This window comes from Nannospalax galili, unplaced genomic scaffold, assembly GCF_000622305.1.
Source record: "Nannospalax galili isolate Female #2095 unplaced genomic scaffold, S.galili_v1.0 scaffold781, whole genome shotgun sequence".
NCBI lineage: Eukaryota > Metazoa > Chordata > Mammalia > Rodentia > Spalacidae > Nannospalax > Nannospalax galili.
Genome location: NW_008346898.1, coordinates 3,004,188 through 3,031,744, shown reverse-complemented (window position 1 = coordinate 3,031,744; position 27,557 = coordinate 3,004,188). Strand labels below are relative to the sequence as shown.

General features: G+C 44.7%; 1 protein-coding gene across 5 annotated transcripts; it reads right to left on the bottom strand.

Annotated features, from left to right (window-relative positions):
• Positions 1-1,512: 1,512 nt before the first annotated feature.
• On the bottom strand, positions 1,513-14,694 carry Amz2 (archaelysin family metallopeptidase 2). Of its 5 annotated transcripts, none has more exons than XM_029568377.1 (9): positions 14,659-14,694; positions 14,070-14,149; positions 13,702-13,791; positions 12,387-12,669; positions 11,343-11,516; positions 11,139-11,267; positions 6,436-6,599; positions 5,086-5,262; positions 1,513-3,001 (listed from the first exon to the last, which is right to left on the bottom strand). In XM_029568377.1, exons 3-9 carry the CDS (start codon positions 13,723-13,725, stop codon positions 2,849-2,851), a joined length of 1,104 nt encoding a protein of 367 aa, XP_029424237.1. In that variant the 5' UTR covers positions 13,726-13,791; positions 14,070-14,149; positions 14,659-14,694; the 3' UTR covers positions 1,513-2,848. The 5 variants fall into 5 exon arrangements, with proteins under 5 accessions (XP_029424237.1, XP_008841430.1, XP_008841433.1 ...); XM_008843208.2 differs by having other exon boundaries at positions 14,555-14,692; XM_008843211.2 differs by having other exon boundaries at positions 14,616-14,681.
• Between the last annotated feature and the right edge of the window lie 12,863 nt (positions 14,695-27,557).

Sequence of the window (27,557 nt, the reverse complement as noted above, 5' to 3'; positions counted from 1 at the left end):
GGCCTGGCGGCTAGCTATAGCAGTCCTGCAGCTGCCTGCTTGGATTTCAGCGTCGGGGCTTCCAGGAAACCACCCGGCCCCGTGTTCCTTGCAGGGTGACATTTACAAGCATGCCCTCATCCGGGAAATGTAAGCTTGGAAAAGCAAGCCGGGTACGCTTGTGATTTCATGGGGTGCTGGAGCGGTTCAGAGACAGTAGGATACAAGATGAAGGCCAACCCGACCTACATCGTCAGACTTTGTCTCAAAGAACCGTTAGGAATGAAATAAGGAAGGCAGGAAAGCACACCGGACAAAATCCTTGCCCATTCATTCCTCCTGTTTGGCAGTCTCTAGTAATAAAGTTTTTTTCTGGACTGAGATGTAAACACTGATCCTTTCCTTGATCAGGGAATGTCCTTTGAGAGGTATTACTAATTCTGTTGAAGGCGAAGAACAGGCCCCAGGACATAAACAGCACTTCAAATCCACTTCTAAGGCAGTGGGAAGTTACTTTTTACTAGTTTATCTTGTTCATTCGGCATCTACAAAGTAAAATGTGCTTGGACTTGTGGGTGTTTTGCCTGCTAGGAAAGGCAAACACTCTACCACTGAGCTCTATCACCAGCCCCATATATAGGTGTGTATATGTGTGTGTTGGATAAACGTGTAAGAGAGATGCATGTAGAGGTCAGAAGACAACTTGTGCAAATTACTGTTTCTCTCCTTCCACCATGTGCACCCTAGGAATCACACTTCTGGTTGTCACCAGGATTGGTGGCAAAGACCCTTAACTGGTGAACCATCTCATCACCCCCTAAATTATATTTAAAACCCTGAGAAATTCTCCCAAAGTGTAAACAACCCAATTAGTTGTAACAGCATTACAGTGAATATTACTAAATAAATGCTGTTACATTCCAGTCTGATTTTTAAATTTTTAAAAAAAATTTTGTATGAGTGTTTTGCATGCAAGTATGTAAGTGCATCCATACATGCAGTGCCTCAGAGGTAAAAAGAGGGCGTCAGGGCCCCTTGAACTGCCAGTTGTCACCTACCATGTGGGTGCTCGAACCAAACCTAGGTCTTCTACAAGAGCAGGCAGTGTTCTTAACTGAACCATCTCTTCAGCCCTGGTCCAACTTGTAGACAGAGTATTTCTTCCAGTAGATCTTATTCCTGGCTCCCTGGCAGAGCAGGTTCAATAGACTGTGTGTCTTATACAAATAATTATAATCCTCAACTTTTTTAACCTAGGCAAATCTGAATTCTGAGTTTATAACTAATGCTGACCCACAGGGCTAAAAATGCTTACCTTGTATGAAAATGAAAGAAAATATAGACTGGGCAATAATTAGTTAAATGCATATTATTCAAGAACTAAAACGTGTAAAACCCGTTGCTCCATCTGCTTTTTTTCAGTATTATAATGACCAAGTGTTCTCTCTCCAACTAATTTTAGTGGTAAATCACCATTTAAAAAATGACTTAAAGGCATATACTCAAGTAAAAATGTGAATTTAAGGGAAACAATTAGGTTGCAAAATGTGCTTTTAATTACACTGTATAAGCCACAACAATGAAAGACTCTAGATTTCAAAATGGAGAAAGAGGATTAGGGAGACGCTCCATTTGCCAGGCAAGCACAAGGCCCTGAGTGTGATTCACAGCACAGGCAGGGGGATCTGAGGCTCATGGCTGACCTCTAAAGCACGAGACCCTATGTCAAACAGCAAGGTGAACGGCTCCTGAGGAACAACACCAGAGGCTGTCCCCAAGCTCCCAAACACGCACACACCCCACACACAGTCACCGAAAAAGAGGAAAAAGAAAGAATGAGTTCTCTTTCTTAAGTTTCACCTTAAAGACAGAGGTAAGAAACACTGTGGGCTGGGGTGTAGCTCAGTGATGAGAGCACTAAATACGCACAAGGCCTGGGTCAAATCCCAGTACCAGAGATAATAAATAAATAAGTAGCTGGGACATGTACTAGCTCACTGCATCCGGGAAAGTGACTCTGTACATTTCCTGGGTACTGATCTTACAGAGGTGGTTTGCTGAGCCTGAAGCTTTCAACCTGTTCATGACCACAGTAATTCGCTAATATCACAGGCACCCCAACAGGTAAGTGACCCCATCACTCTTTTCCCTATTCAAATGCTTCACAATGCAATAAAGCAAGACAGTCTAAGAATAAACTTCAACCTCCTCTAAACCTGCAAGTGTGACTCACACAGACATAAATACCATGACAAAGTATGTGTAAAACCCTCAGGCATAGCTTGTCAGTTACAACAGAACCCACCAGCAGCACTGCCATGGGGTGAGGACCACTGCTATTCTCACTGCTAGGAGCTGATGGGAGCTGCTGCTGCTGCTGCTTTTCAGCAATCATCTCGTAACAGCAAGGAAAGGATGGAAGGCACCCAGAGTAGGAAAAGCTTGCAGAAAAGGAGGGACACAGACGGCAAGGATCCAGCCCGTGAATCCTGGCAACTTGGCTGGGCCTTCCAAGGGACAGCATCTCTTCTGAAAACAAAACAGCAGCCCTGGAAAAGTGTTGATCTGCTCCTTTGGCCACACAGTTATTTTTGAAGTATTTACTTAGCGGCTTCGGCTAATCCCAGCTCTCCTGTGAGATGGAAACGTGAAGAATGGAAATGGCGGGCTCAATGAAACAGTGAGACAGGAGAGAGGGGGCCCAGCACTTTCACTGTGCCCAGTGAGCCTCATTGCAGTCCAGGGGCTTCAAAGATTCTAGGCTGTGACTTGGCCACAGCGCACAGAGATGGTTTGTTCCAATGACGTATTTCACCCATGAACGCCTAATCTGCACGTATTTTTGTTTGTTACTCCTATCTGAAAGTGCTTATTTTTGGAGAACAGCAATGCATTTTATTATCCATTCTTTCCATTCCTTAAAGGCTTCCACAGGTTTCGGCAAGCTCTCATTCTCACAACTATGTTTCGGAGTTGCTCTTGGTGTGTCACTACATTCGTCATCAATCCATCTCACCAGTGCCTTGAAAAACACATGGACAGACAACAGTTTAGCAAATCATGACAGAACAGTTTTAGGCAAGATAACATTGGCATGTAAGTCAGGCTTTCTAAGTCTGTGATTTGTGTCCCCCATGAAGATGCTGCATCTGACGAAGAGGACTACAAGCACAAAACACCTGTGACATATTGAGTAAAACAGCACAGGCCAAAAGTGTATAAAACACAACTGCAAATTATGGTCAAAGTATATCAGAGCTGGGTGTGGTGGCTGAGGCAAGAGGATTGCCATGAGTTCACAGCTACCCTGGGTTACACAGTGAATTCCAGAACAGCCAGGGCTATAGTGTGAGACCCCCAAAACCCCCACAAACAACGACAAATGTATGCAGAGGAAAAAAGATGAAAAACAAATATACTAATTCTTATATAATTTTAGGGTGGCAGAATAATTATGATTTCTTTTTTCAATTTGCTTAATATTCCACAAGGCGTTATGCTGTGCTTTTAGCTTAATGCACATGTACATGTGCATGCAAATGTGCCCTGGATAGATGTATAGGTGTCAAGTCATGGATGTAGATATTCAAGGATGGTCTCTTCATGAGCAGGCATACCCCTAGTTAACCACAGGTAGGCATGCTGACATACAGGGGTTAGAACTCTTCCTCTTCCTTCTTAAACACAACCATCCTTTTCTCCCAGTGGAAAACATGTCTCTGGAAAGCTAAGTTACAACCACACATTTACAAGCTTATAAAAGGGGCTTTGCCACACAGATCAATATGCATTCTGCTCTGTAAAGCCAATCCCTCTTGTCCTAAATGGACATGACTTCTTTTCATCATGTCTCATTGAACTGTTAAGATGGTCATTGTCAAATTGAAGTTTCTGTTTTAAAATTTCAAAAACGTTTCAATTTTTATTTTATGTGGGTTCTCCCTGTGTGTATCTAAGTGCACCACATGAGGGTAATGCCTGTAGAGGCCAGAAAAGGCATCAGATCCCTTGGAACTAGAGTTACAGATGGTTGTGAGACACCATGTGGGTGCTGAGAATTGAACCTGGATCCTCTGCAAGAGCAGCCAGTGCTCTTAACAACTGAGCCATCTCGAGTCCCCAAGTTTTTATTTTGAGACAGGCTGGCCTAGAATGCCTATGTAGCCCAGGTTGGCCTCAGTTTCATGGTAATCCTCTTGCCTCTCACCCTATGTGTTGGGAGTACAAGTGTGAGCCACCATGCCTGGCTACATTGAAGGGCTTTGGGGTTTTAAAATTTATTTATTGAGCCAAGCATAGCAGCACATGCCTTTCATCCCAGCACTTGGGAGGCAAGAGGCAGGTGGATCTCACAGACCAGCCTAGTCTATATAGTGAGTTCCAGGCCAGCTGGGACTACAGGAAAACTCTGTCTCAAAAAGCCAAAAAAAGATTTACTTGTGTATGTGATGGGAGACTGCATGCCACAGTACACGAGTGGAGGTCAGAGAACAACTTGTAGGGGTCAGCTCTCTCCTTCCACTGTGGATTCTAGGGTTTCAACTTGGGTCTTCAAACTGGAGGGTGAGGTATGTGTCCACCCCAAATTGAAGGTTTGAAGAAGGGTACTGTTTTTGGTATTTTGCAAATGTGCTTGCAGAGTGTGTGTGTGTGTGTGTGTGTGTGTGTGTGTGTGTGTTCACATGTTCATGTGTGTGGACACAAATGTGTACAGATGTATAAGCCTGTGTGCAGTGGGAGCCCAAGGCAGTGTTTTCCTTACATACTGAGGCAGGGTCTTCTACTGAACCTGAAGCTTGCCAGCCCCCTGCCAGGATTCTGTTTCTACCTCTTAAGCACTGAGATTGCAGGTGAGCCACCGTGACTACCCGGCATTTATGTGGGTCTTGGGGATCCAAACCCTGGTCTTCTGTGGTGAGGCAGCAAGGGCTTTACCTGCTGAGCCATCTCCCCAGCCCTCTGCATTTTCTTAAAACCACAGTTTCCTGCTTGTCTTTACACTAGTTTCCTCTGATAAATTAAAAGTTTTAAAAGACCTAATAGAAAATGTCGGTTTGCTACTTAGCTAACCACTTCCCTCCTCATTGTGTCCCCCTCCCCACTTACCTCATATCTTTCTATAATACTGAAGCCAATAGCACACTGCAGCTTGCGTAGGCAGACAGGGCAAAGGTTTAGAGGACGCCGGTCAGATTCCTCTAAGTGGTTGGAGCCTTGCATGAGGCATGCGAGCCACTGGCAGTGTCGCAGTCCAAATATGTGTCCGATCTCATGAGATAAAGTCTGCAAGACATACATACATACACAGCTTTACAGCACGACCATCATCATGTTACTCATTGCTTTTTGCTTTTCCAAGAAACAGCAAACCAGGGGCCCTGGCCATGGTAAGCCAGCACTCAGTTCTACCTCCAGTTCCTGAAATCTTCATTTCTAAAGGAAATTGACTAAGTTTGTTCAATTCAACTCAAAAGCAAGTGGGTTTACATGCACCAACCCCCTTCCCATCAGCATCACTTCATTCTGCCCAGATCTCCAACACTTAGCAATCCCTGTTTCATTACTTCCCCTGGACAGGGTCTCCCCGTTGATGCTGTTGACAAGTTGACTGGCTGATCCCATGTTGTGGGAACTGCCCAAGTGAATGAGGCAGGACGGTAGATAACACCTTAACAGAAAGAGAGGTAGAGAAAGGGGCCATCGATGGGAGACAGTGACAAGGGGGCTGGTAGCTTTATTTTTAGTGCAGGTAAAGACACTGACAGAGTAGGATGCCTGGACACCTTCACCTGATCGTCAGCAGACTCCAATATAGCCCCTTACATGAACACTGAAGGATGCATAGTGTCCATTAGAGGACAGTACAATCTCTGCAACTGTGACCATCAGAAAAGTCCCCAGAGCTGGGTGTGGTGGTGCATGCCTGTAATCCCAGCACTCAGGAGGCTGAGGCAGGAAGACGGTGACTTTGCTTTAGGTCCTTATTACTGTTTACATTCTGGGCCCCTTTACCCCCAGAGATAAGAGTCAGTAGATCTGGGAGGAGGGGCTTGATCTGCATGCTAATGAGCACACTAAGTGATGCTAATAAGCATACCGAGTGAGGTAAGGGTGTCCTTTGAATATACTTTGTGCACATATTTCTAAGAGAAGCATCTCTCAAGCCCCAACAAATAGGTTAGAAAAAAGCAAAACTTCTATTTGAAAAAAAAATACTCCCATAAGATTTTTTTTACGTATACGAGCATTTTGCCTGTATGTATATAAGTGTACCACATGCACACAATGCCCACAGAGGCCAGAAGAAGACGTTGGATCTCCTGGGACTGGAGTTATGGATAGTTGTTGGCCACCAAGTGGGTGCTGGGAACCTGGATCTTCTGCAAGAACAGTCAGTGCTCTTAACTGCTGAGCCATCATTCCAGCCTCTCCTGTAAGAATTTTTAAGCAACTTACCTTACAGGATCGCCACAGCAAAAGACTAGTGATTTCAGGGCTGTAATAGTTATCAAAAACAGAGTAGTCACTGGCAGATGCCCGCTGGGACTTCTTCACCTGGCCTTTGTATCGGGAGCTATGGAAATCCTTGCCGTACCTGGCGAAGCTGAATATCCCCACACCTACAAAGGGGGACCAGACAAGATTCACAAAGGAAAGACCAAGAAAGAGCCTGCTCAGACATCTGGTCAGTTGGGGCACATCTGCATTCATGTTCAGTCTCAAATACTGAAGGTCTGCCAATACAGAGGGACTTTTGCCTCAGACTTCCTTATCTAAGTTGAGCTAATGGCTTCTGGGGGAGAGAAAGACATTTTCTCCCGTGGTGGAGCCATCGGTAAGGTGTCATGCTCTTAGAAGTGACCCTAATTAATCTCACTGACTCATACACATGAACACAGCTGAAGTAGAAGGGGGAAGAGGGAGGGGCTCAGCAGGGGTTGGAGGGGACCTGAGAGAGGAAATGGGGAATACGATCAACGTATATTATTTACATGCATGAGAATATCATAATGAAGTCCATTACTATGTATAATTAATACATGTTAATAAAAATCTTACTAAAAAACAAACCCTCAATGCACCTATGGTCAAATTCTAGAGACACTAGAAGTTTCCAAGAGCATCTCCCCAGAGAAAATCTTTCAGAAACAGTCCAAATCACATACTCCAAAAAGAGCCCTGAGACGGTCACAGACCAGGTAGTCATGATTTTAGTCTGAGCTCACAAGCACAGATCTCTGCCTCACACACACCAGTGAGGGTTTCTGGCTTTTCCTAACACAGCCCCCACTGCCCCGATGACTCAGAACTATGATTTGGCCATTACCTTTCAAAGTCTTCCCCTCCTCCCCTCCCTTTCTAAAGCACAGCACAGCTCTATCATGAGGCTGGTGCTGGGTGACCAGAGTAAACACCCTTGCAGCTGACTTCCTGTGTAACATTTACAGTTCTATCTACCATCTCTACATGCACGGAGAACAGGCTGATGCATAACTGGCTCTATAGGAAACTGTTTTATAACTGGGCTTGTTTATACAAACACTGATTTATGCCTTCCAGTTGTTACTGTTAAATAATAGACTCTGTGTGCGTGCGTGCATGCATGTGTGTATTGCTGGGCAGTGCTCTACTAGTGAGCCACATACCACCTTGAATTTACTTATTTATTTTTAGCACTAAAAAACCCAGCACCCTGGCCATGCCAAGCAAGCACTCCATCACTGAGTTCTACCTCCAGTTTCTGAAGTCTTTCTTTGTAGGGAAATAAACTCACAGTAACTTTATTCAATTTAACTTGATTCAAGAGAATGTTCCTTACCTCACCCTTAGGAACTGCACACTGATAATTGAAATTTAGGGAAAGAGCAGTCTGAAAGAAAAAGTAAATCTCACTATGTATCACAAGTGACCTGCTCTGACCAAACAAGTAAGAGCCTACCTCACATAATACCTTCAGCTAGAACACTGTATTTTTTATTTTTATTTTTTTTGGTCTTTTTGAGACAGGGTCTCCCTGTAGCCCTAGCTGTCCTGGAACTCACTATGTAGACCAGGCTGGCCTTGAACTCACAGAGATCCACCTGCCTCTGCCTCCCAAGTGCTGGGATTAAAGGCATGCACCATCACGCCCAGATAGGACATTCTACTTTTTATGTTAAAAAAAAAAAAAAACATTATTTTATTAATTGTTTCTGTACTTAAAAATACAATCTTTAGCAAGGCGTGGTGGTACACACCTTTAACCCTAGTAGTACTCAGGAGGCAGAGGCAGGCAGATCTCTGTGAGCTCAAGGCCAGCCTGGTCTACATAATGATTCCATGCCAGATGGGGCTATGCAGTGAGAGACCCTGGGGCCACCAGGGGCAGCCATAGGACCTGAATGGATTACCACGAAACTGAAAATGAACCAGGGGGCCCAGGTGTCCACGCACCTGAGTGCTGACTGTGTTGGCAGCTCTGCTTGTGCTCTCACACTCATTAGCGCTACAGCTGAATGTTTACAGAACAGAGAACAACAATAAAGTAGCTTGAATAAAACAGTTCATCAAAATATAATGAGCAAGATAACGTTATCACCATAGTGTGCCTTCCTGGGAAATCAAAGTGTCTCCTGAGAAACTAGGAAGTATTCCGGAGATAATGCCCCAGCAAGCATTCTTGCATACACTTTCTCATGAGACAAGGCTCTCCAGACATACATACTCAAGGTTCAGCTAAATTTACCAAGCATATTTTTCGAACCATAGAACACTCTTCCATAGAACACTCTTCCACAGTCCCTTCAAGGCTCTGTCTCAAACAAACAAACAAACACACAAAACATCATCAACAACTTTGATCTCTAGGAAAGCAAGGTCCCTTGCATCCCAGTCTCACTGTGGCAAGATCAACTCTGCTAGCTGCTGTACCTTATTTTATGTGATGTAGTGTTTTTAAAACTTACCCTTCAAAAAGAACGAAAATAGAAACCATTGGGGAATATTTCCTGACATCCTCAAATACATATGCTGAATTAGCTAATAATATCTAGGTCAATGACTAAATTATTTTAAATTGAGTTTTAATGTTTCCATCTCTAATAAGCTATCAAAGGGAGACTTCTGATAAAAATCCACATCATAGGCCGGGCATGGTGGCACACGCCTTTAATCCCAGCACTCAGGAGGCAGAGGCAGGCAAATCTCTGTGAGTTCAAGGCCAGCCTGGTCTCCATAGCGAATCTAGGCCAGCTAGGGCTACAGGGAGACCCTGTCTCGGAAAGACCAAAATTAAAAAAAAAAAATCCACATCACAAAAATCAGCAAAACAGTAACCCAAGTCTCCAAGAATGCCTGCTGGTAGGTTCACAGGGGTGCCATAAAGAATCTCATGTGAGTGGAGAACTGAGGATGCAGTTGTGGGAAGAGGCTCTATTCCCCAGCCTCCACCTCTAAACAGAAATATTTGTCAGAGAAAGCCCCTACTCCAAACCCTGAGCTTAGTGTATACCCAGACAGACCATAAACTCCTGGTCCAGTCCCAGGTTCTTAATCCCCCAATCCCTAGGGTGCCGATAGCTGTTCCTTTATTTACTGGTCTTTTCCCTTCCGGCCTGTCCTAGAACCTAAGGGATGATGTCAGACAGAGAAGAGCAAAATGAGAGGGGTAGGGAAGAACAAAGTAGAGAAGAGGCATAAAAAGAAAAAAAGAAAAAAGAAAAAAAAAAAAAAGGAAAATGACTCATCTGCAAATCCCTTTCCAGCCCCAACACTGCCATGTAAAGTTCCTAATGACTTATAGTTTATTATGTCCCAAGTCAAAGTTGAGGTCTTTCCTTTTTCTTCATCACTGATAAGGCTGAGCCCTTGCCTTATATGACTTTTTTCTTCTTTTTCTTTCCTTAGACACAGTCCTGCTGTGTAGCCCAGGCTGGCCTGGACTTGTTACATAGCCCAAGCTGGCCTTATACTCATGATCTTCCTGCCTCTGCTTCCCAAGTGCTAGAATGACCTGCCACCACACTCAGCAAGAGCTGTTGGTGCTCTTTTTGTAGCTTTTTTCTTTGGTTTTTGGAAATCAGGAACCTATAGTTGAGGCTTCCCTTAAACTCACTATGTAGCTGAGGCCAGCCTTCAACTCCTAATCCTTCTGCCTCCACTTCCCAAGTGCTGAGGTTACAGGGGTACATCACCATACCTGACTCCAAATTGGTTTTCTAGACGTACTCTACCACTGAGTCACATCCCCAATCCTTGAAGTTAGTTTACTTAAGGGAAAAAAAAAGCCATAATACAAGTTGAAAAAGAAATACACACTCTTAAATCAGTATATGGCTGTTCCACTGGTGCAAGATCATTATGAAAAGTCAAGAGTTAAAAACAACCAGCAAGAGATAGGGATTCATGTAGCTCAGTGGTCGAGCCCTTGCCTTGTATGACTAGTCCTTGGGTTCAATCCTCAGTACTACACCTACACACACCTACACACACACATACACACACACACACACACACACACACACAAAATAGAAAAAAATTAGCAAGATTTTTACATGTGCTAAATATAGTTCAAATATCCTTAATTTGATTTACCCTACTAATACATAACTTACATTTACTGGCTGCTGTGCTAAGTGCCTCTACATGTACCAGGCATCTCACACACTTTTTATGGATAGGAATTGTTATACAAATTATCTCCCAATGACTCTGTGAAATAAGTATTATGTCTTCAAGGTCTGTTGTGGTAAAAGGTCTACTGAAGAGGAACCCACACCCTCAGTCCACCAAGACACAATGCCCATTTTGACCTTCACGGCACCTCACCAAAAATACCAGTTTGGGGGTTTTTGTTTGTTTGTTTATGTGTGTGAGTATATTCCTGCATGTATGTGAGTGCACCTGTGTCGTGCAATGCTGTGGAGGTCAGAAGAGGGCTTCAGATTCTCTTGGAACTGGACAGTTTGTAGCCACCATGTGGGTGCTGGGAATCAAACCTGGGTCTTCTGCAAGAGCAGTCAGTGCTCTTAACCGCAGAGCCATCTCTCCAGCCCCCTCAAAATACCAGTTTTAAGACAAAACTATTACTATTACTAGGTGGACTTTTCTTTTTTTCCTCTTTGAACATCTTCAAATACTCTCAGCTTTAGGAACCTTCTACCAGTATCAAAAAGGAATACCTTCTGTCAACGAGGCCTGTCCAAAGACAAAATTCCAGGTGTCTCGAGGGTAAAGATCGATCATTGTTATCCCCACAATGCAGAAGGCATCTTTGGGTTTCTTCTTCTTTAGGAATGCCAGAATGTGCCCTATTTAAAAATGTAATACACATTAATATGCAGGTCCTTTTCGCTAAATTCCAACTTTAAGGTGGTTCAACTTACCTGCATGAATTTGCAGATTCTGTGTGTGTTCATTCACTCTAAAGGAGCACCTAGTTGCAGAGACTGAAACTGGTTCTAGGAATTTTACTGTCAAGCCATAGAAAAATGCTTCACAATAGCCCTTGAGCCATTTGATATATCCTTCATTGATAAGTTTGGTATTTCCTAGAGAGCCTATAATATGGGAGGGAAGAATTAAAACAGACTTCGAGATGACTGAAACAACAGTCTTCACCCTATTCTAAAAACTAGAAATCTGAAGTTAGAAATACAAGCAACTTTAAAATTCCAAGACATCTTTATCAATCATTGGCAGCAATACGAGTCAAAAGAAAAAAAATTTTCGCTGTTAAGTCAGCTTGGCTACAAAACTTTTATCATTTCAATGAGTACTGAGTGTCAATAATTATCATATGTGGGGCCAATAGGATGGTTCAGCAGGTAAAGGTGCTTACTGCACAAGCCTGATGACCTGAGTTCAATCCTGGAACTCATGTAAAGGTAGAAGAGAAACAACTTCACAAAGTTGTTCTCTAACCTCCACACGCATGGCACATGGAAGCCCCTCTTCCCATACTGTGTATACACACACACACACACACACACACATGCGCACGCACAAATAATAATAATAGTTCTTAAATTATCACATATGGTAGAACACCTGGCCTGTACAGAGCCCTGTGTTCAATTCCCAGCAATTAAAAAAGTTATAAAGGGGTTAGAGAGATGGTTCAGTGGTTAAGAGCACTGGCTGGTCTTGCAGAAGATCCAGGTTCGAATCCCAGTACCCACATGACAACTAATAAATATCTGTAACTCCAGTTCCAGGGGATCCACCACCCTCTTGTGACCTCCTCAGACACTGCATGACACAGGTACACTTACATACATGCAGGCACAACACTCATACACATAAAATAAAAATAAATAAAAAGTTATAAAAACAAGCTACTCACTTGAATTAGATCAACAGCCCAAACCATCTCTGAGAAGAGCACCACAGCAAAGCCAAACCCAAACCTCCATATTCTTAATACATACCAATGGACTGTATATAGATATTTTGTTTTCCTGGACAGGGGGCCTTTCTATAGTGATCACTGAAGAACTGTTCAAAGTCTTGGGGAGACTCAGGATGGGAGATAATCCAATCTGACTGTGAATGTACGGTAATGGGTGCAAAGAGGTCATTAACTGGCTGGAAGGCTTCATTCAGTAAACGTTGTTCCCCAGCACCTAATTTCTCATACTGTGACACAAGCACTGGGTTCTTTGAGATGAGAGCTGTTTTTAATGTCTCTTCAGAGTGCTGAAGTATCTCAATCTGGAAAAAAAAAAAAAAAACCAATCCACAAGAAGTCTGATATAAAATTAATCTATCCATCCCAGGGACTCTACCTGTCCTCCAAATGCATATCCAATTCTTCCCTAGTTCCCTAGAATGGAGTAACCTATTGCTAATGTCAAGTGTCACGTTTAAGAGGGGGTTCTCCACTTCCAATCAGTTTATTGGGGAGAGTATCTAAGGTATTAGAAATCCATTCTTGCATCTCATATAGAACCTGCTCCCACTACAAAAGCTAGAAATAAGATGGGCCTGATGGGGGATTCCTGCAATCCCAGCATTCAAAAGGCAGAGGCAGGGGGACTGTTGCAAGTACAAGACCAACCTGATCTACAGAACAAATTCCAGGTCAGCCTGGGCTACATGGGAGACCTGTCTCAAAAAGGGAGGAAGTGATGTGCTGGAGAGACAGCTCAGTGGATAAGAACACTTGCTGCTCTTACAGAGGACCCAAGTTCAGTTCCCAGCACCCACATCAGATGCCTCATGAAACTGCCTATAACTCCAGCTCCAAGGGATCTGACACCCTCTCTGGCCCCTGTGGGCACTGCATGCACATGGTGCACATAAACACAGGCAGGCACACATACCCACACATAAATAATAAACAAAAAAATCTTTAAAGCTGGTGATAAACTGGGCATGGTGATACACATCTATCATCACAGCACTCTGCAAGTTCAAGGCCAGCCTGAACTACACAGCAACATTTGGTCGCAAAAACAGTAACAAAAACAAACAAGAAACCAGTGATGACCTTAAAAACAGAACCTGACAACCAATGTCCTTTTGTCATTTGGTAATGATCACAATGTGATGAGTTGACTCACTAAGGCCACATGAATAATTCTCACCCTGACATGACTCAAGGATATTTAATAGCAAAATGAGAAAGTACCCTGTTCTAAAATTTGACTGCAAGCTGACAAGATGTCTCAGCCACTTAAGTGTCTCATGTCAGTCATGAAGCGCTGGGGAGACATGAGACAACTGTTGAGAAGACAGACTCACAGAGACAGGTCTCTTCCCAGTCATACTGTGTTCCTGTGTGGCACTTTCATCCTTCCACTGAATGGGTCAGACAGATGTTCTTCCTAGAGGCTTTTGGGGTTAGAAAGGAAAAAGATGAACATCTCTACATTCTACTGCATTTTTCTAATTATCTAAGAGCTTTAATTAATTTTGAAATTTAATGGCTGTTGTCACTGAAACAGAATTCTGGGGTTGAAGGTGGAGGCAGAGATTCCAGATCAAAGGCCTATACAGACTAAGTTCTAATCGAATGTAGACTCATCCTCACTACTACTACGCACTGGGGCTGAAATTTTAGTTTTATAAGATGAAGTATAAAACAACGTGCTCCCCTGTAGTCTACCTACCTTCATAAAGGAGGGCTGCTTCCATTCAAGTTTTTATTAGGACAGATGTCTGGAAAAGTGTGGTGGAGGGTGCCTTCATCCTAATATAAAAAAGGCATGAAGGTCAGAAGCCTCCACAGCCTGGTCCATTGTGGGTGGCAATGTCGAAGACGTGGGCAGAGAGGCTTCATAGAGTTACAATCCTGGGCTCCCGGCCTAAGATGCTTGGGTTCTACAACCGGAACATCCCACGCAAACAGTCTCGTCACAGCAACTTACACTTTGGGATCGGCCGGTGTAGGCGCGACCCAGTCCCAGTTTGGGGAGTTGTTGAGGGCCTCCCCCGACTTTCGGTTTGCCTCTCCTTCCCAGGGGACCTCTCTGAAAGACAGGCCTCCCTCCCAGGAGACACCCCGCCCCCGCGGTCCCCTCAGCTTCCGCCACGGTCATCCCTCCCACATCCGCCTCCCTCCCCAGCAACCAGGGCCTTCCTCCTCCTCGCCAACCTGACTGTCCCAAGTAGGAGGCCCCGGCCCAGCTGTGAAGGTGACAGAGCACCACCCTCACCGAGACAGGCCTCAACGCGGCCCTCGGTCTCCCTCCGCCGTACCCGCGCGCATGCGCCCCGCGCCCCGTCTCGCCTGCCCCACTGGCACCGCCCACGGGCTCTGCAGCTTCCACGCCCTCTCGCCTCGCCCCGCCCCCTTCGGCCCTGGCCCTCCCCTAAAGACCCCGCCCCTCTCTAAGGCCCCGCCCCGTTCCACGTCACGCCCCTCCCTGGCTCTGGGCCTTCTGAGCGAACGGTAGCCTGAGGGCTGAGGTCGTTTCCCGCAGGCCCTCGCGGGGGCGTCGGTGCCCGCTCCTCCCGGGCGGTGCCAGGTCACCGGCAGCTGCGACCGGCCGTCTAGCGCCCAAGGCCGCAGTTCCTTTGGGGTTTGCCCCGAGGGCCGCGAGCTGAGGAGCGCCCCAGGCATGAGTAATTTAACCACCGGGTCCAAAATAAGTCAGCCGTGGCCGCGGCTTGACGCATCGCCGGGCACGCGCCCCAAGCCGCCGCCCGCTGGACTTTCCCTTCTCGGTCCGCTGAAGCGGCAGAGCCGGAAGAAGGCCGCCGCCCCAGGGCACTTCCATCCTGGGGACCACGAGGCTCATGGAAGGCGAGGCATAGAGCTGGGGCCGCCCCAGGGCACTTCCATCCTGGGGACCACGAGGCTCATGGAAGGCGAGAGCATAGAGCTGGGACCCCCCACCCCCACCCCCAGGACCCTTCAGCTCTGGGAAGCCAAGCCTGAAGTTATTAAAAAAGAAAGCTATGGCCGGGCCTGGTGGTGCATATCTGTAATCCTAGTGCTTGGGAGGTGGAGACAGGAGCATCCCTTTCATGGTCATCCTCTGCAGCATAGCGAGTTCAAGGCCAGCTTGGGCTACAAGAGCCGCTGTTTCAAGAAGCAGGATCCCCTGATCTCGCGCCCCCCAGCACGCAGCTGTCCAGCCCCTCATGCGTCCCAGTGCCCTTCAGACACCATGGATGGCCAGATCAGAGGATGCCACAACTTTGTCAGCATCCTCTCATCCTTTGACTTGACGACCTCAGCCCACACAGCCCTACCCTTCTTCGCTCCCAACCCCCAAATTCTGCATGCTCGTTGCTTTGTGCATACTGCTTTAATCGTCCTTATTACGATGATTAATTGCCTGGTTCATACGTGTTGTCCTTACTCAGCCAAACTGCCCTTACCAAATTGACAAAACTGTTTGTTCGGGAAGTTTTCGTTTGTGTTTCCGTTTCTTGGGACCGGTCTCTTGCAGTTTCCAGCTAGCCTTGAACTCACTGTGCAGCAGAGGATGACGGTGAGCTTGATTTGATCTTCCTGTGTCCAGCTCCCAAGCACTAGGATTACAAGTATGCACCACCAGGCCTGCCATAGCTTTATTTTTAAATAATTCCAGGTCAAGTATGGTGGTACACACCTGTTATTCTAACTCTTGGTAAGCCAAGGCAGGAGGATTGCCACAAATTGGAGGCCAGTCTGACCTAAATAATAAGTACCAGGCTAGCCTGGGATAGTAAGGCCTTGTCTTTAAAAAGAAAATTCAACTTCATAGAAAAGTAGCAAAAATAGTATGTATATTTCATATTTTTTTTATATTTTATTCATTTTTATTTTATGTGTATGAGTGTATTGCCTGCATGTGAGTGCACCCGTGTCATGCAATGCTGCAGAGGTCAGAAGAGGGCTTCCGATTCTCCTGGAACTGGATGGAGTTAAGGACAACTCGCAGCCGCTATGTGGGTGCTGGGAATTGAATTGGGGTCCTCTACAAGAGCAGTCAGTGCTCTTAACCACTGAGGCATCTCTCCAGTCCCAATAGTATGTATATTTTTTAAATTCTTACATAGTCATAATCTAGAATTCCCAACTATGAACATTTTACCTTATTTGCATCTCTCCATCCCTCCAAAATTTTAAAAATTTATTTTTTCACAATTATATATATGTATATATAAAGTGATTTGATCATATTTCCCCCACTATCCTCTTTTCTAAATTTTTCTTTCTTTTTATTATTTTATGTGTATGAATGTTTACCTGAATGTATGTAAGTGCATCCATGTGATTGCAGTGCTGTAGAGGCCAGGAGAGGGTGTCAGATCCCCCTGGAACTGGAGTTACAGAAGGTTGTTAGCCACCATGTGGGAATTAAACCTGGGTCCTCTGCAAGAGTACCCAGTGCTCTTAACCACTGAGCCATCTCCCCCCCACCCCAATTATCCTCTCATCCCCTTCCCAACAACTTTTTCCCCCTTCTAAACCATTTTCAGATCAGCAGTAGGCAGGATGTCCCTTTCTAAATACTTCAGAGTGTATTTCTGAAGAACAAGCAAATTTTCATGAGCAGCCATGGGACAATGACAATGTGAATTCCTGCTAATATCTCCAGTGCCAGTCTAACACCACAGAGTTCATGCTGGCTTTCTCTTTTTCCACATGTGCGATTCCCAGGGTAACGAGAAGCTTGCCTCCCGCCTCCCACTGTTTATATTTTGTTTCTCTGTCTATCTGTTCTTTGGTGGAGTATTTACTGGAAATGATTTCAAGTAACTAATCCATACCACTGCAGACTAACAACCCTGCCAATTAGCATTCAGGAATTATTCACCATCTTTACAGCCATATATATCAAACTATGCTGTTCAAGTTCCTAGGGCCAATTCCTTTCCCAACCTATCACTAACCTTCAGTGTAGTATTATTAATCTGAAATACAATTACAGTCATTTGTTTTTGTTGCATTTCACTTTAAAGATTTTTTCCTTTTTTTTTTAAAAAAACTTTATTATTTTTATTTTATGTGTATGTGTGTATTGCCTGCATGTAGGTAAGTGCACCCGTGTTGTTCAATGCCTGAGGAGGACAGAAGAGGCTGTCAGATCCCCTGGAACTGGAATAACAGATGGTGTAAGCTGCCATGTGGATGTTGGGATTCGAATCCGGGTCTTCTGCAAGAACAGCCAGTGTTCTTAACTGCTGAGTCATCTCTTCAGCCCCACTTGTTTGTATTTCTTTTTTCCTTTTCCTTTTTTTAGGCAGAGTCTCACTCTGTAGCCCAAGCTGGTACCACATTTGGCTTGGAACCCACTATGTACCTTATGCTGGCCCCAGGCTCATTGTGATCCTCCTGCCTCAGCCTCTTGGATGGTAGGATCACAGGCATGTGTCACCATGTCTGTCTTTAAGTTTGTTGATCTTTTTTTTTTTTTTAATGTATGACATATCAACATAGCTATTTTTTGGGGGGTCTTTTTGAAGCAGGGTCTGCCTGTGGCCCCAGCTGCCCTGTAACTTACTATGTAGACCAGGCTGGCCTTGAACTCACAGAGATATGCCTGCCTCTGCCTCCCAAGTGCTAGGACTACAAGCGTACGCCACCACGCCCAGCAACATAGCTTTTTTTTTTTTTTTTTTTTGGTCTTTTTGAGACAGGGTCTCCTTGTAGCCCCAGCTGACCTGGAACTCGCTATGTAGACCAGGCTGGCCTCAAACTCACAGAGATCTGCCTGCCTCTGCCTCCCAAATGCTGGGATTAAAGGCATGCGCCACCATGCCCGGCCAACATAGCTATTTTTAAAAAGTTGCATTTGATGATAAATTTCCAGTGATAGTCCTGGTATAAGTGTGTATAAACTGATATAAAACATGTTTGGGGAACAACTTGATACTTCATAAAAGTAAACCCACTGACCCAATAGGGGATCATATTATTTATTTATAATTATGAAAAATGAAAACAAAAATCCCCAGCTATTAGAAATTGAGAAAATCATAAATTATCCATCATAAAGCATCCCCCATATCTACTCATATATTGTACATCAAGCACCACTTAATTTTGCAAAGACAGTAGTTACCTGGAGAAATGTTAGGACACAAAAATGGTGACACAGCCAGAGTGAGGGCGCACGCCTTTAATCCCAGCACTTGAGAGACAGAGGTGGGCAGATCTCTGTGAGTTCCAGACAAGCCTGGTCTACATTGCAAGTTCAGTCAGACCAGCCATTGCTACATAGTGAGACCCTGTCTCAAAAAAAAATGTATATAATCTAAACATTTAAAAACTACGGTTTGTAGTTCAGTGCCTGTAGTTCAGTGGTAGAGCATTTGCCTAGTATGTGCAAGGCCCTAGGTTTGATCCAAGCACCACGAAAAAGAAAACAAAAGAATGTATAGATATTTCAAGTATGTGCTTTTAAAAGCTAAAAAGTACTCAAATGCTTGTCCTAACTGATCGCTGTTTTCCCTGGAATTTATCCCTATGCTGGATGCTTCAGTTGTCCCCTTGACACACCTGGGAAGAGGGACCCTCACTTGGGGAATTTCCTCCATTGGCGTGGCATCTGGGCATGTCCACTGTGTGTGGTGACACCGCTGGGCAGGTGGTCCTGGGTGGTATAAGTAAACAGGCTGACCACAGGCCATGAGGGCAAGCCAGTAAGCAGTGCTCCTCCAGGGTCTCTGCTTCAGCTCCTCCCTCCTAGTTCCTGCTTGAGTTCCTGCCCTGGCTTCCCTCAATGAACTGTACTATAAACTGAAATAAACCATTTCCTCCCCAAGTTGGTTTTGGTCAGAGTGTTTTATCCACAGCAGTTGAAAGCTAACCAGAACAATCCCCATAGTTCTAAATAGTGTGCACAGTAAGATTTCTTTTCTTTTTATCTTGTTTTTTTTGTTGTTGTTGTCGTTTTGTTTGCTTGCTTGTTGTTTTGAGGCAGGGTCTCCCTGTAGCCCAAGCAGGCCTGGAACTCACTAATTTACGACATAGAACAGGCTGGCCTCAATTTCATCTCACAGAGGTCCCTCTGCCTCTGCCTCTTGAGTGCTGAGATTAAAGGGGTACGCCACCACACCCAGCCTTATAGTACGATTTCCTGACTGATATCTTAGGTAGCATATGTCGCCATGACATGTATGGGTTAGATCTCATAATGCTTCCCAACTCCCATCCTCTCAGTATGGTTAAAACATAAATTTTGGTTGAATCTATAGTCACTATGTTATGAATATGCTGACATTGATCACTGCATCAGATATCTTTCTCAGTCACTCTCCAGCTTAATTTTGAGACAAGGTCTCACTGGGCTCACAAACTGGCTAGACTGACTGGCCAGTGTGCTCCATTCCCTAGTTTTTAAAGATTTTTCTCTCTGATGCTTTTTAAAAATGCTGTTTCAGCTGGGCGTGGTGGCATATGCCTTTAATCCCAGCACTTGGGAGGCAGAGACAGGCGGATCTCAGTGAGTTCAAGGCAAGCCTGGTCTACATAGTGAGTTCCAGGACAACTGGGCCTGCAGGGTCCAGAAGAGGCTGTCAGATCCTCTGGAGCTGGAATTACAGATAGTTGTAAGCTGCCAGAGTGGGTGCTGGCAACCTAACTCAGATCCTCTTCAAGAGCAGTGTGCATGCTTAACCACTGAGCAATCTCTTCAGTCCCCTTATTTTAAAGTGTATGTATGTGGGTATGTGCACATGTGTGCCCAAGGCCAGAGACAACAGATCCCCCCTGGAGCTGGAATTGCAGGTGGTTGTGAGTCACCCAACATGGGTCCTGGGAACCAAACTCAGGTTCTCAGCAAGAACAGTCCATGCTTTTAACCTCTGAGCCATCTCTCCAGCCCTCTCTGATTGTTTTTATTTTTTAATATATGCTTATAATGTATTTAGATCAAATCCACTCCCCATGGGGTCCCTCTCCTCCAATTCCTTAACTATTCCCTCCCAACTTTGTGTGCTCTTTTTTTTCATACCCACTGAGTCCATTTAGTGCTACTTGTATGTACATGGGTGTGGGGCCATCTACTGGGGCATGGTAGCCTCTCAGGGCCCACATCCCTAAAGAAAACTGGTTCTCTCTCTCTTTTGTGGTACCATCTACTGGAGCATGGGTCTGTATCCCTGAAGAAACCTCCCCCCCCCCCCCCCAGCAGCCATCAATTGCCAAAAGCTCCTCAGATAAGGGTAGGCCTTCATGACCCCCTCCCCCATTCATACCTTGTACAGGTTGTACAGGTTGAATAGCAGAATAATAGTGCCAGGTTCTCCTCTAGGGCCTACGACCTAGCCAGCCACAGGTTTTTGGCCCAGTTAACTCTTTCTCTCTCTCTCTCTGTCTCTCTCTGTCTCTCTCTGTCTGTCTCTCTCTGTCTCTCTCTCTCTCTCTCTCAATGCTTCATCATGTGACACACACTTGTCAATATATTCCACATAGCCCAAGCACACTGGTTGTATTTTTTCTCTGGGAAAGCCCCTGCCTCCCCCCACCCCTCCCCCGAGTCCAGTCTAGACCTCTGCAGGCCTGCTGCACAGCTGTCCCCAGGGATTACAGCCTCGCTCCTGTGCTCTGATGGGTTCCCTCTTATAAAATTTAAAAATTCTGTTTCTTCCCTTTCTTGGTTTATTCCTTTGTAGCCTATCCCTTGGAACCTTCCAAAATAAAGGTACAAAGGGAAAAATATTGTAAGCCCTTATGTATGGGAACGTGTTTTTATTCCACCCTCAGACTTCACTCTGCATTTACCTGGGTTGCTGTAGAATTCTAGGTTGAAAATCATTTCTCTTCAGAATTGTCAAGAATTTGCTTCAGTTTCTTCTGCCTTTCAGTTGCCAAGATGCTAATGCCATTCTGACTTCTGGTCTTTTGTTCATTAACTGCCTTTAACTGACTTTAGGGCTTTAGGGCTCCTCTTTATCCTAGAGTTCTGATGCTTTGTAAGGACTGACACTTGTCTGAGCCTATTTTGTGTCCATTCATTTTGTTACTCATTTATTCAGATCTTTTGATCTCAAGACTTTTATCCTTCCATTATGAGAATTTTTCTTCTAGCACTCCTTTGATCATTTCCTTCAGTCCATTTTTGGTTGGACTTTCAGGATGCATCCTTTAATTTTTTTTTCATATTTCTAGCTACCTTTCCCCCTATATTATGGTTTTTATTGACTATTTTATGTCTTTTTTTGAAATTTTACTCTAAAAAATTATATTTTAATACCCACAACAGCCTTTCTAATTTTGTTTTACATTATGAATGCTTGTGTCATCCCCCAAATTAATAAACTGATGTCTTATTTTATTGCTCTAGTATATGTATGGTGTGTATGTGTGACTATAGATATGCACATACCATGGCACAGATGTGGTGATCAGATAGCTTTTGAGAATGATCCTCTCCCTCCACCATGGGTTCTGGAAACTGAATTTAGGTTGTCAGGCTTGCAGGCTGAATGCCAGTGCCTTCACCTGCTGAGCCATCTGGCCAGCCTTTAAAAAAAATGGTTTTATTTTACTTATTACCAAACTCATATATTGAAACTTAATCCTTGACATGATTGTATTAGAAGATGAGGCTTTTGGGGAGGTAAGGTGGCACGTGCCTTTAATCCTAGCACTCGGAAGACAGAGGCAGCAGGATCTCTGAATCCGAGGCCAGCCTGGTCTACCTAGTGAGCTCCAGGTCAGCCAGGGCTACACAGTGAGACCCTGTCTCAAAAAGAAGAGGAAGAAGGGGAGGGGGAAGGGGAGGGGAAGGAAGGAAGAGGAGGAAGAGGCTGCTTTGGGAGGCTGTGATGGCTAATCTTGATTATCTGGATTGTTGACTTGATGAAATTTAGAATCACCATGAAACAAACCTCTGGGCACATCTGTGAGGGAGTTTCTAGATTAGGTTAACTGACATTGGAAGACCCACCCTAAACATAGGCAGCACCATCCCATGGGCTGGCAGCCTGGACTGCATAAAAAGCAGAAAGATTTCTGGTTCCTGACTGTGGACATGATGAGACCAGCTGCCTCTGGCTCCTGCTGCGGTGCCTTCCCTGACATGTTGTGGCTGCATCCCCTACCTGTAAACCAGAATAAATCCTTCCTCCTTTAGGATGCCTCTTTCAGGCATTTGGTCATTACAAGAAATACAGTCAGTGACTAGATCAAGGCAGTGGAGCCCTCATGAGTCAGATCAGTGCCACTGGAAGATAGACCCCAGACAGCTAGGCATGACCTCTGAGCCAGAAAGTGGGGCCTGATAGACTCTACATATCAAGCACCAGCATGCTAATCTTGGACTTAGCCTCCAGAACTGTGAGAAATAAACCTGCTGTTCATAAGCCACCAGTCCACGATATTTTGTTACAGCAGCCTGAACACACTAAGACACACCCTCATTTCTCAGATTAAATGTCTCATCTCTCTTTAGATATTAAGCATGCTGTCTTTGAAATTCTGTTCTGCTGTTTATGTCTTTTCTTTCATGTTATAACTTCTCATAAGCATTAGGAGATGCTTATCTCTCAGTTACGATTTGGAGGCACAGAAAGCTGGTGGAGGACTCCATGTGAACGACTGCAGCCTGTGCCCTGGTTCTTGGAGGCAAGCTGGCAAAGGGCCAGAGTATTCCCTGCGAGGAGGCCCCCAGTGTGTGAATCTGGGCGTCTCTTCTCTGTGGCCAGCCTGTGTTTCCCAGGGAAGGGTCATTTCCTAACCAACTCTTTGTGGTCTAGAAACAGCATGCAGTTTTTTTGGTGTTTTTTTAGGCAGGGTCTCCCTGTAGCCCCAGCTGGTTTATAACTTGCTATATAGACCAGGCTGGCCTTGAACTCACAGTGATTTGCCTGCCTCTGCCTCCCAAGTGCTGGGATTAAAGGAGTACCCCATCATGCCTGGCATTTTTTTTTTAACACTTTGTTTTTGTGTGTCTGTGTGTGAGTTTGCACACATGCACACATTCAAGAGTGTATGCCACAACACATATGTGGAGGTCAGAGGACAACTTAACAGGAGTTAGTTCTCTCCTTCCACATGTGAGTTCTGAGGCCCAAACTCAGGCCATCAGGCTTGGCAGCAAATACTCTTATCCACTGAGCCATCTCACCAGCCCCCTCTTTTTTTGTTTTGTTTTGGTTTGTTTTTTGGTTTTTTTTTTTTTTTTGACTCAGGTCTTACTCTGTAAGCCAAGCTGACCTGGAACTCACTATGTTGATCAGGCTGACCTCAAACTGAAGACAATCCTCTTGATTCTGCCTTCTGAGTATTAGAATTTACAGGTCTTAGTCACCACATCCGAATATTATTTTTAAGTATTTTAAAAAATATTATTATTGTGTGGGGATAGGTGTGCATGTCATGGCACATGTGGGAGGTCAGAAGACAGCTTCCGGGAGTTGGCGCTCTCCTTCTATGGTGGGTACCAGGAATCAAACTCAGGTCTTCAGGCTTGCACAGCAAGCACTTTTATCTGCTGAGCCATCTCACTGGCTAGCACATCTTTAATTCCCTACTTAAAAAAAAATTACGTGTACTTGTGTGCCTGTGTGTGGGTATGTGCACCTGAGTTCCGATGCCTGTGGAGACCAGAAGTGGGTGTTGGATCCCCTGAAGCTGGACATATAGGTGGTTGTGAGCCACCCAGTGTGGGCTCTGGGAACAGATCTGGGATCCTCTGCAGAAGCAGTACTCACTGTTACTCAGTACTCACTGAGCATCTCTCTAGCTTTCCATCACCCTCTGCCACACAGCTCTCAAGTCTCACAACCAATCCATTTTATGTTTTTCTTTTTCTTTTTTACTATTCTTTGAGACAAGGTCTTACTCTGCAGCTCAGGCTGGCCTGGAACTCATTAGGTAGTCCAAGCTAGCCTCAAACTCACAGCAGACCTCCTGCCGTGGCCTCCCTTGTGCTGAGGTTATAGGAGTCAATCACCACACCCAGCTAACTAACCCATCTTAACAGGCTAGGAGGGTTAAGAGGCTCTCAGCCATTTGCTCCCTTAGGTGAATTCATGCCAGCTGTGATTTGCTTTTCCTCCATCCCTTAGCTGATAGCAGCCACCCAGAGGAAATGAAAGTTTGACTGGTCAGGAAGCAGAAACAGGTGGCTGACTAGGGTCACCGTCTCCCTGGGAAGGACAGCAGCTTTAGAGGATAGGATAAGGGAGGAAGCAACAATTCAGGAAATAGGAGCCTGATGCCAACAGTGAAGTGGGAAGATGGAAAAGAATTCTTTGATGGAAAAGAATAGTAATCTGTACTTCAGTTATGCTCAGAGTGAAGTCCACATTTAAAGGAACAGGAGTTGACCTGACTTCTTCCTTCACTGCAGAGAACCTGTTTTTTTACAACCCAGAACTCAGCACCCATTGGGGACAAATAGTATTGCACAGAGGAACCCCTGAACCCAGAAAACACATTTGTTGTTTCTTTTCCAAACAGCTAGCTTACAAATAATGTTTTGTACCCTGTCCTGCTTGCAAACTGAGGTCTGTCTGATTCTCCTATAAAGGGCCAGCTCTGGGAGTGCCCAGCAATAGGCCATTAGCAAAAATGAAAAGCAAGAAATCTTTCAGTCCATTAAGTTAAAAGAGGATTTTTCTGGCCTTTATTATTTATGATTTGTGACTTCAGTTACTGTTTCCCAGAACAAATGTTATGGGTCTATTTCAAGTTCTATTTACTGGAGCAAAATTGATGCTTATCAGCCATCAAGCTACAAATTGCTAAGCAGCCAGGGAGACCTTTGGGGCTGTGGTTTCTTCTGCAATTCTTTGATGTCTTATGACAGGTTATTTTCTGTGCCTCTGACAGTTTTTCAAAACCTATCATAATCTCATGTGTGCGTGTGCATACACATATACATGTGTATCTACAATCTCCATATGAATTAGACATTGTTTATACATATAAAATATATATGCATACAGTATATATGGTGGCACATGTCTTTAATTTCAGCATTTAGGAGGCAGAGGCAGGTGGATCTCTGAGATGGAGGTCAGCCTGGTCTACATAGTGGGTTCCAGGTCAGCCAGAGTGACATAGAGAGACCTGTCTGAAAAAACAAAGTCACTTTCTAGGCTGAGGCTGAAAGAGCTTGGTCAGCCTGTGCTACATAGTGAATCCAAGGCCGGCCTAGGCTACATAGCAAGACCGTGCCCCCCTCCCGACAAAAAAACAAAAAACAAACAAAAGAAAAGAAAGTTAGTGAGCAGGTGGGTGGGTGTGGAGGAAGCAAGCCTCAGGCAGGGGCGTCTGTGACCAGCAGAGGATGCCCGTGATCCCCCAACTTCCCCAGTCACCGCTTTAGGGTGACAGCGTGATGTCTGTGCTGTGTAGCACTTTCTGAATTTTTCAGTTTTTCTTTGGGGTTCCCCTTTTTCAGTCTCTAAGGCCGGGTGTGCGGTGAGGGTGGGGGTGGGCGGAGGGGACTGAATGACACACACAAATGAAAGAGGAAGCGTCTTAGCGCCAAGCAAGTAAAACAGCCACCCACTCAGTCTGTGACCTCTATGGAAATACTGCGCGGGTCCTCCGTGTCCTTTTGGACTCTGTGGGGGCTGGTACGCCCTGCCGCCCAGCGGCAGGCAGCTTCCTTTTGGTCAGCGCGGGGTCAAGCAAAGCAGGAGAACTTGCTAGGCAGGAGAAGGCGGGGCTTCTGCATTGACAAAGGTGGGCGGGCTAACCTTGGCACCCTTCAAGGCTTATCTCACACAAGCTGGAAAGCACTTGGCCCCTCCAAGGAGGACTTGCTGGGGGCTCCCTCACCCTCACATGCTGTGCCAGCAGACGAGACTGCCCTAGCACCACCATTCACACCTTGTCTCAAGTTCACTCTTAAGCTTCAAGGCAGTCGGGAAGGCGTGTCACCAGAGGTGACATTAGCATGGTTTAAAAACATTTCTTATGCAATGTAGAAAATTCAGCTTTACACATAAAGGAAAGCAGTTAATCAAGGGCACAGAAGAAGAGGTTAAAGAAGAAGCAAACTCACTCCTGGTCCTTTTTCCCAGAAATAACCCCTGTGAACGTTGGCTGAACTTTCAGGCCTTCTTCTGGCAAGTTTTTTTTTTTTTTTCAACAAAATTGGGACAATATGGGACTTCCCTAACTGTACATTCTGATCCTTCAGTCAACTTCTTATTCTAGACAGAATAATACTTTGTGTATAAGGATGTCCATCACAGCCTTGTTTATAATTCTGAAAACCAGGAAGTGGTCACCACTAACATTCTAAACAAATTCAATAAAGTTATAATGTCACAAGATATCCTGTAGTCATCAGGAAGATCCGTTTCATACTGTAGAACACAGAAGGCTGTCCCCAAGACCCTAATCAAATTTTTGTTTTGTTTTGTTTGGAGACATCTTGCTATATAGCCCGGACTGGTATTGAACTTAAGATCCTTCTGCCTCAGCCTCCTGGAATGGGGGATTACAGGCATGTGCTACCATGCCTGGCTTGAAATTGCGTTTAAAGTTTCAAAACAGTATATAAATTTGATGTTATTTATACAACTTGAGTATATGTGTGTATAAAGAATGATGTTTGCCAAAGCATCTGTCTAAAAGGTGGACTTTTGGTGCTATTTAATTTATTTACATTTTTTGCATTATTTCATATCTCTTGTGCAATTTGCATTTATAGTTTTATATTTTTTTGAACTATTCACCTCTTATTTCAGCAAGTGGGAGACAGAGGCAGGCAGATCTGTGTGAGATGGAGGCCAGTCTGGTCTACATAGTGAGTTCCAGGCCGGCTGGGGCTACAGGGAGACCCTGTCTTAAAAAGACTAACTAACTAACTAACTAACTAATTAACTAACTAACTAACTAATACATAAAACAAAAAACTATTCATTCTGAAAAACTATGTAAATCTATGCCTTTTCGTATGAACAGTATCTAGTATATAATGAGTAAATCTCTGGAGCTGAAAAGATGGTTCAACAGTAAAGAGCGCTTCTTGCTCTTCTAGAGGACCCAAGGTGGGTTCCCAGTATCCTTATAAGATATCTCAAGAAGCCTGTAATGCTAATTCCAGTGGACCCAAAGCCTTCTTCTTGTCCCTGTAGATACCCAGTGCACATATCACTACACAGACACACAGACATATAATTTAAAAATAAAATCTGGCTGGGGAGATGTCTCAGTGATTAAGAACACTTGCTCTCGCAAAGAACCCTGGTTC

Excerpts from the sequence above, each read along its gene's own strand:
- Amz2 (XM_029568377.1), bottom strand. The coding sequence starts at position 13,725 with ATGACTGGGAAGAGACCTGTCTCT. Across the intron at positions 5,263-6,435 it reads TGCTGTGGCGATCCTGTAAG|ACTTTATCTCATGAGATCGG; the intron begins GTAAGTTGCTTA and ends TATGTCTTGCAG. Across the intron at positions 3,002-5,085 it reads GTATTATAGAAAGATATGAG|GCACTGGTGAGATGGATTGA; the intron begins GTAAGTGGGGAG and ends GTGTTTTTCAAG.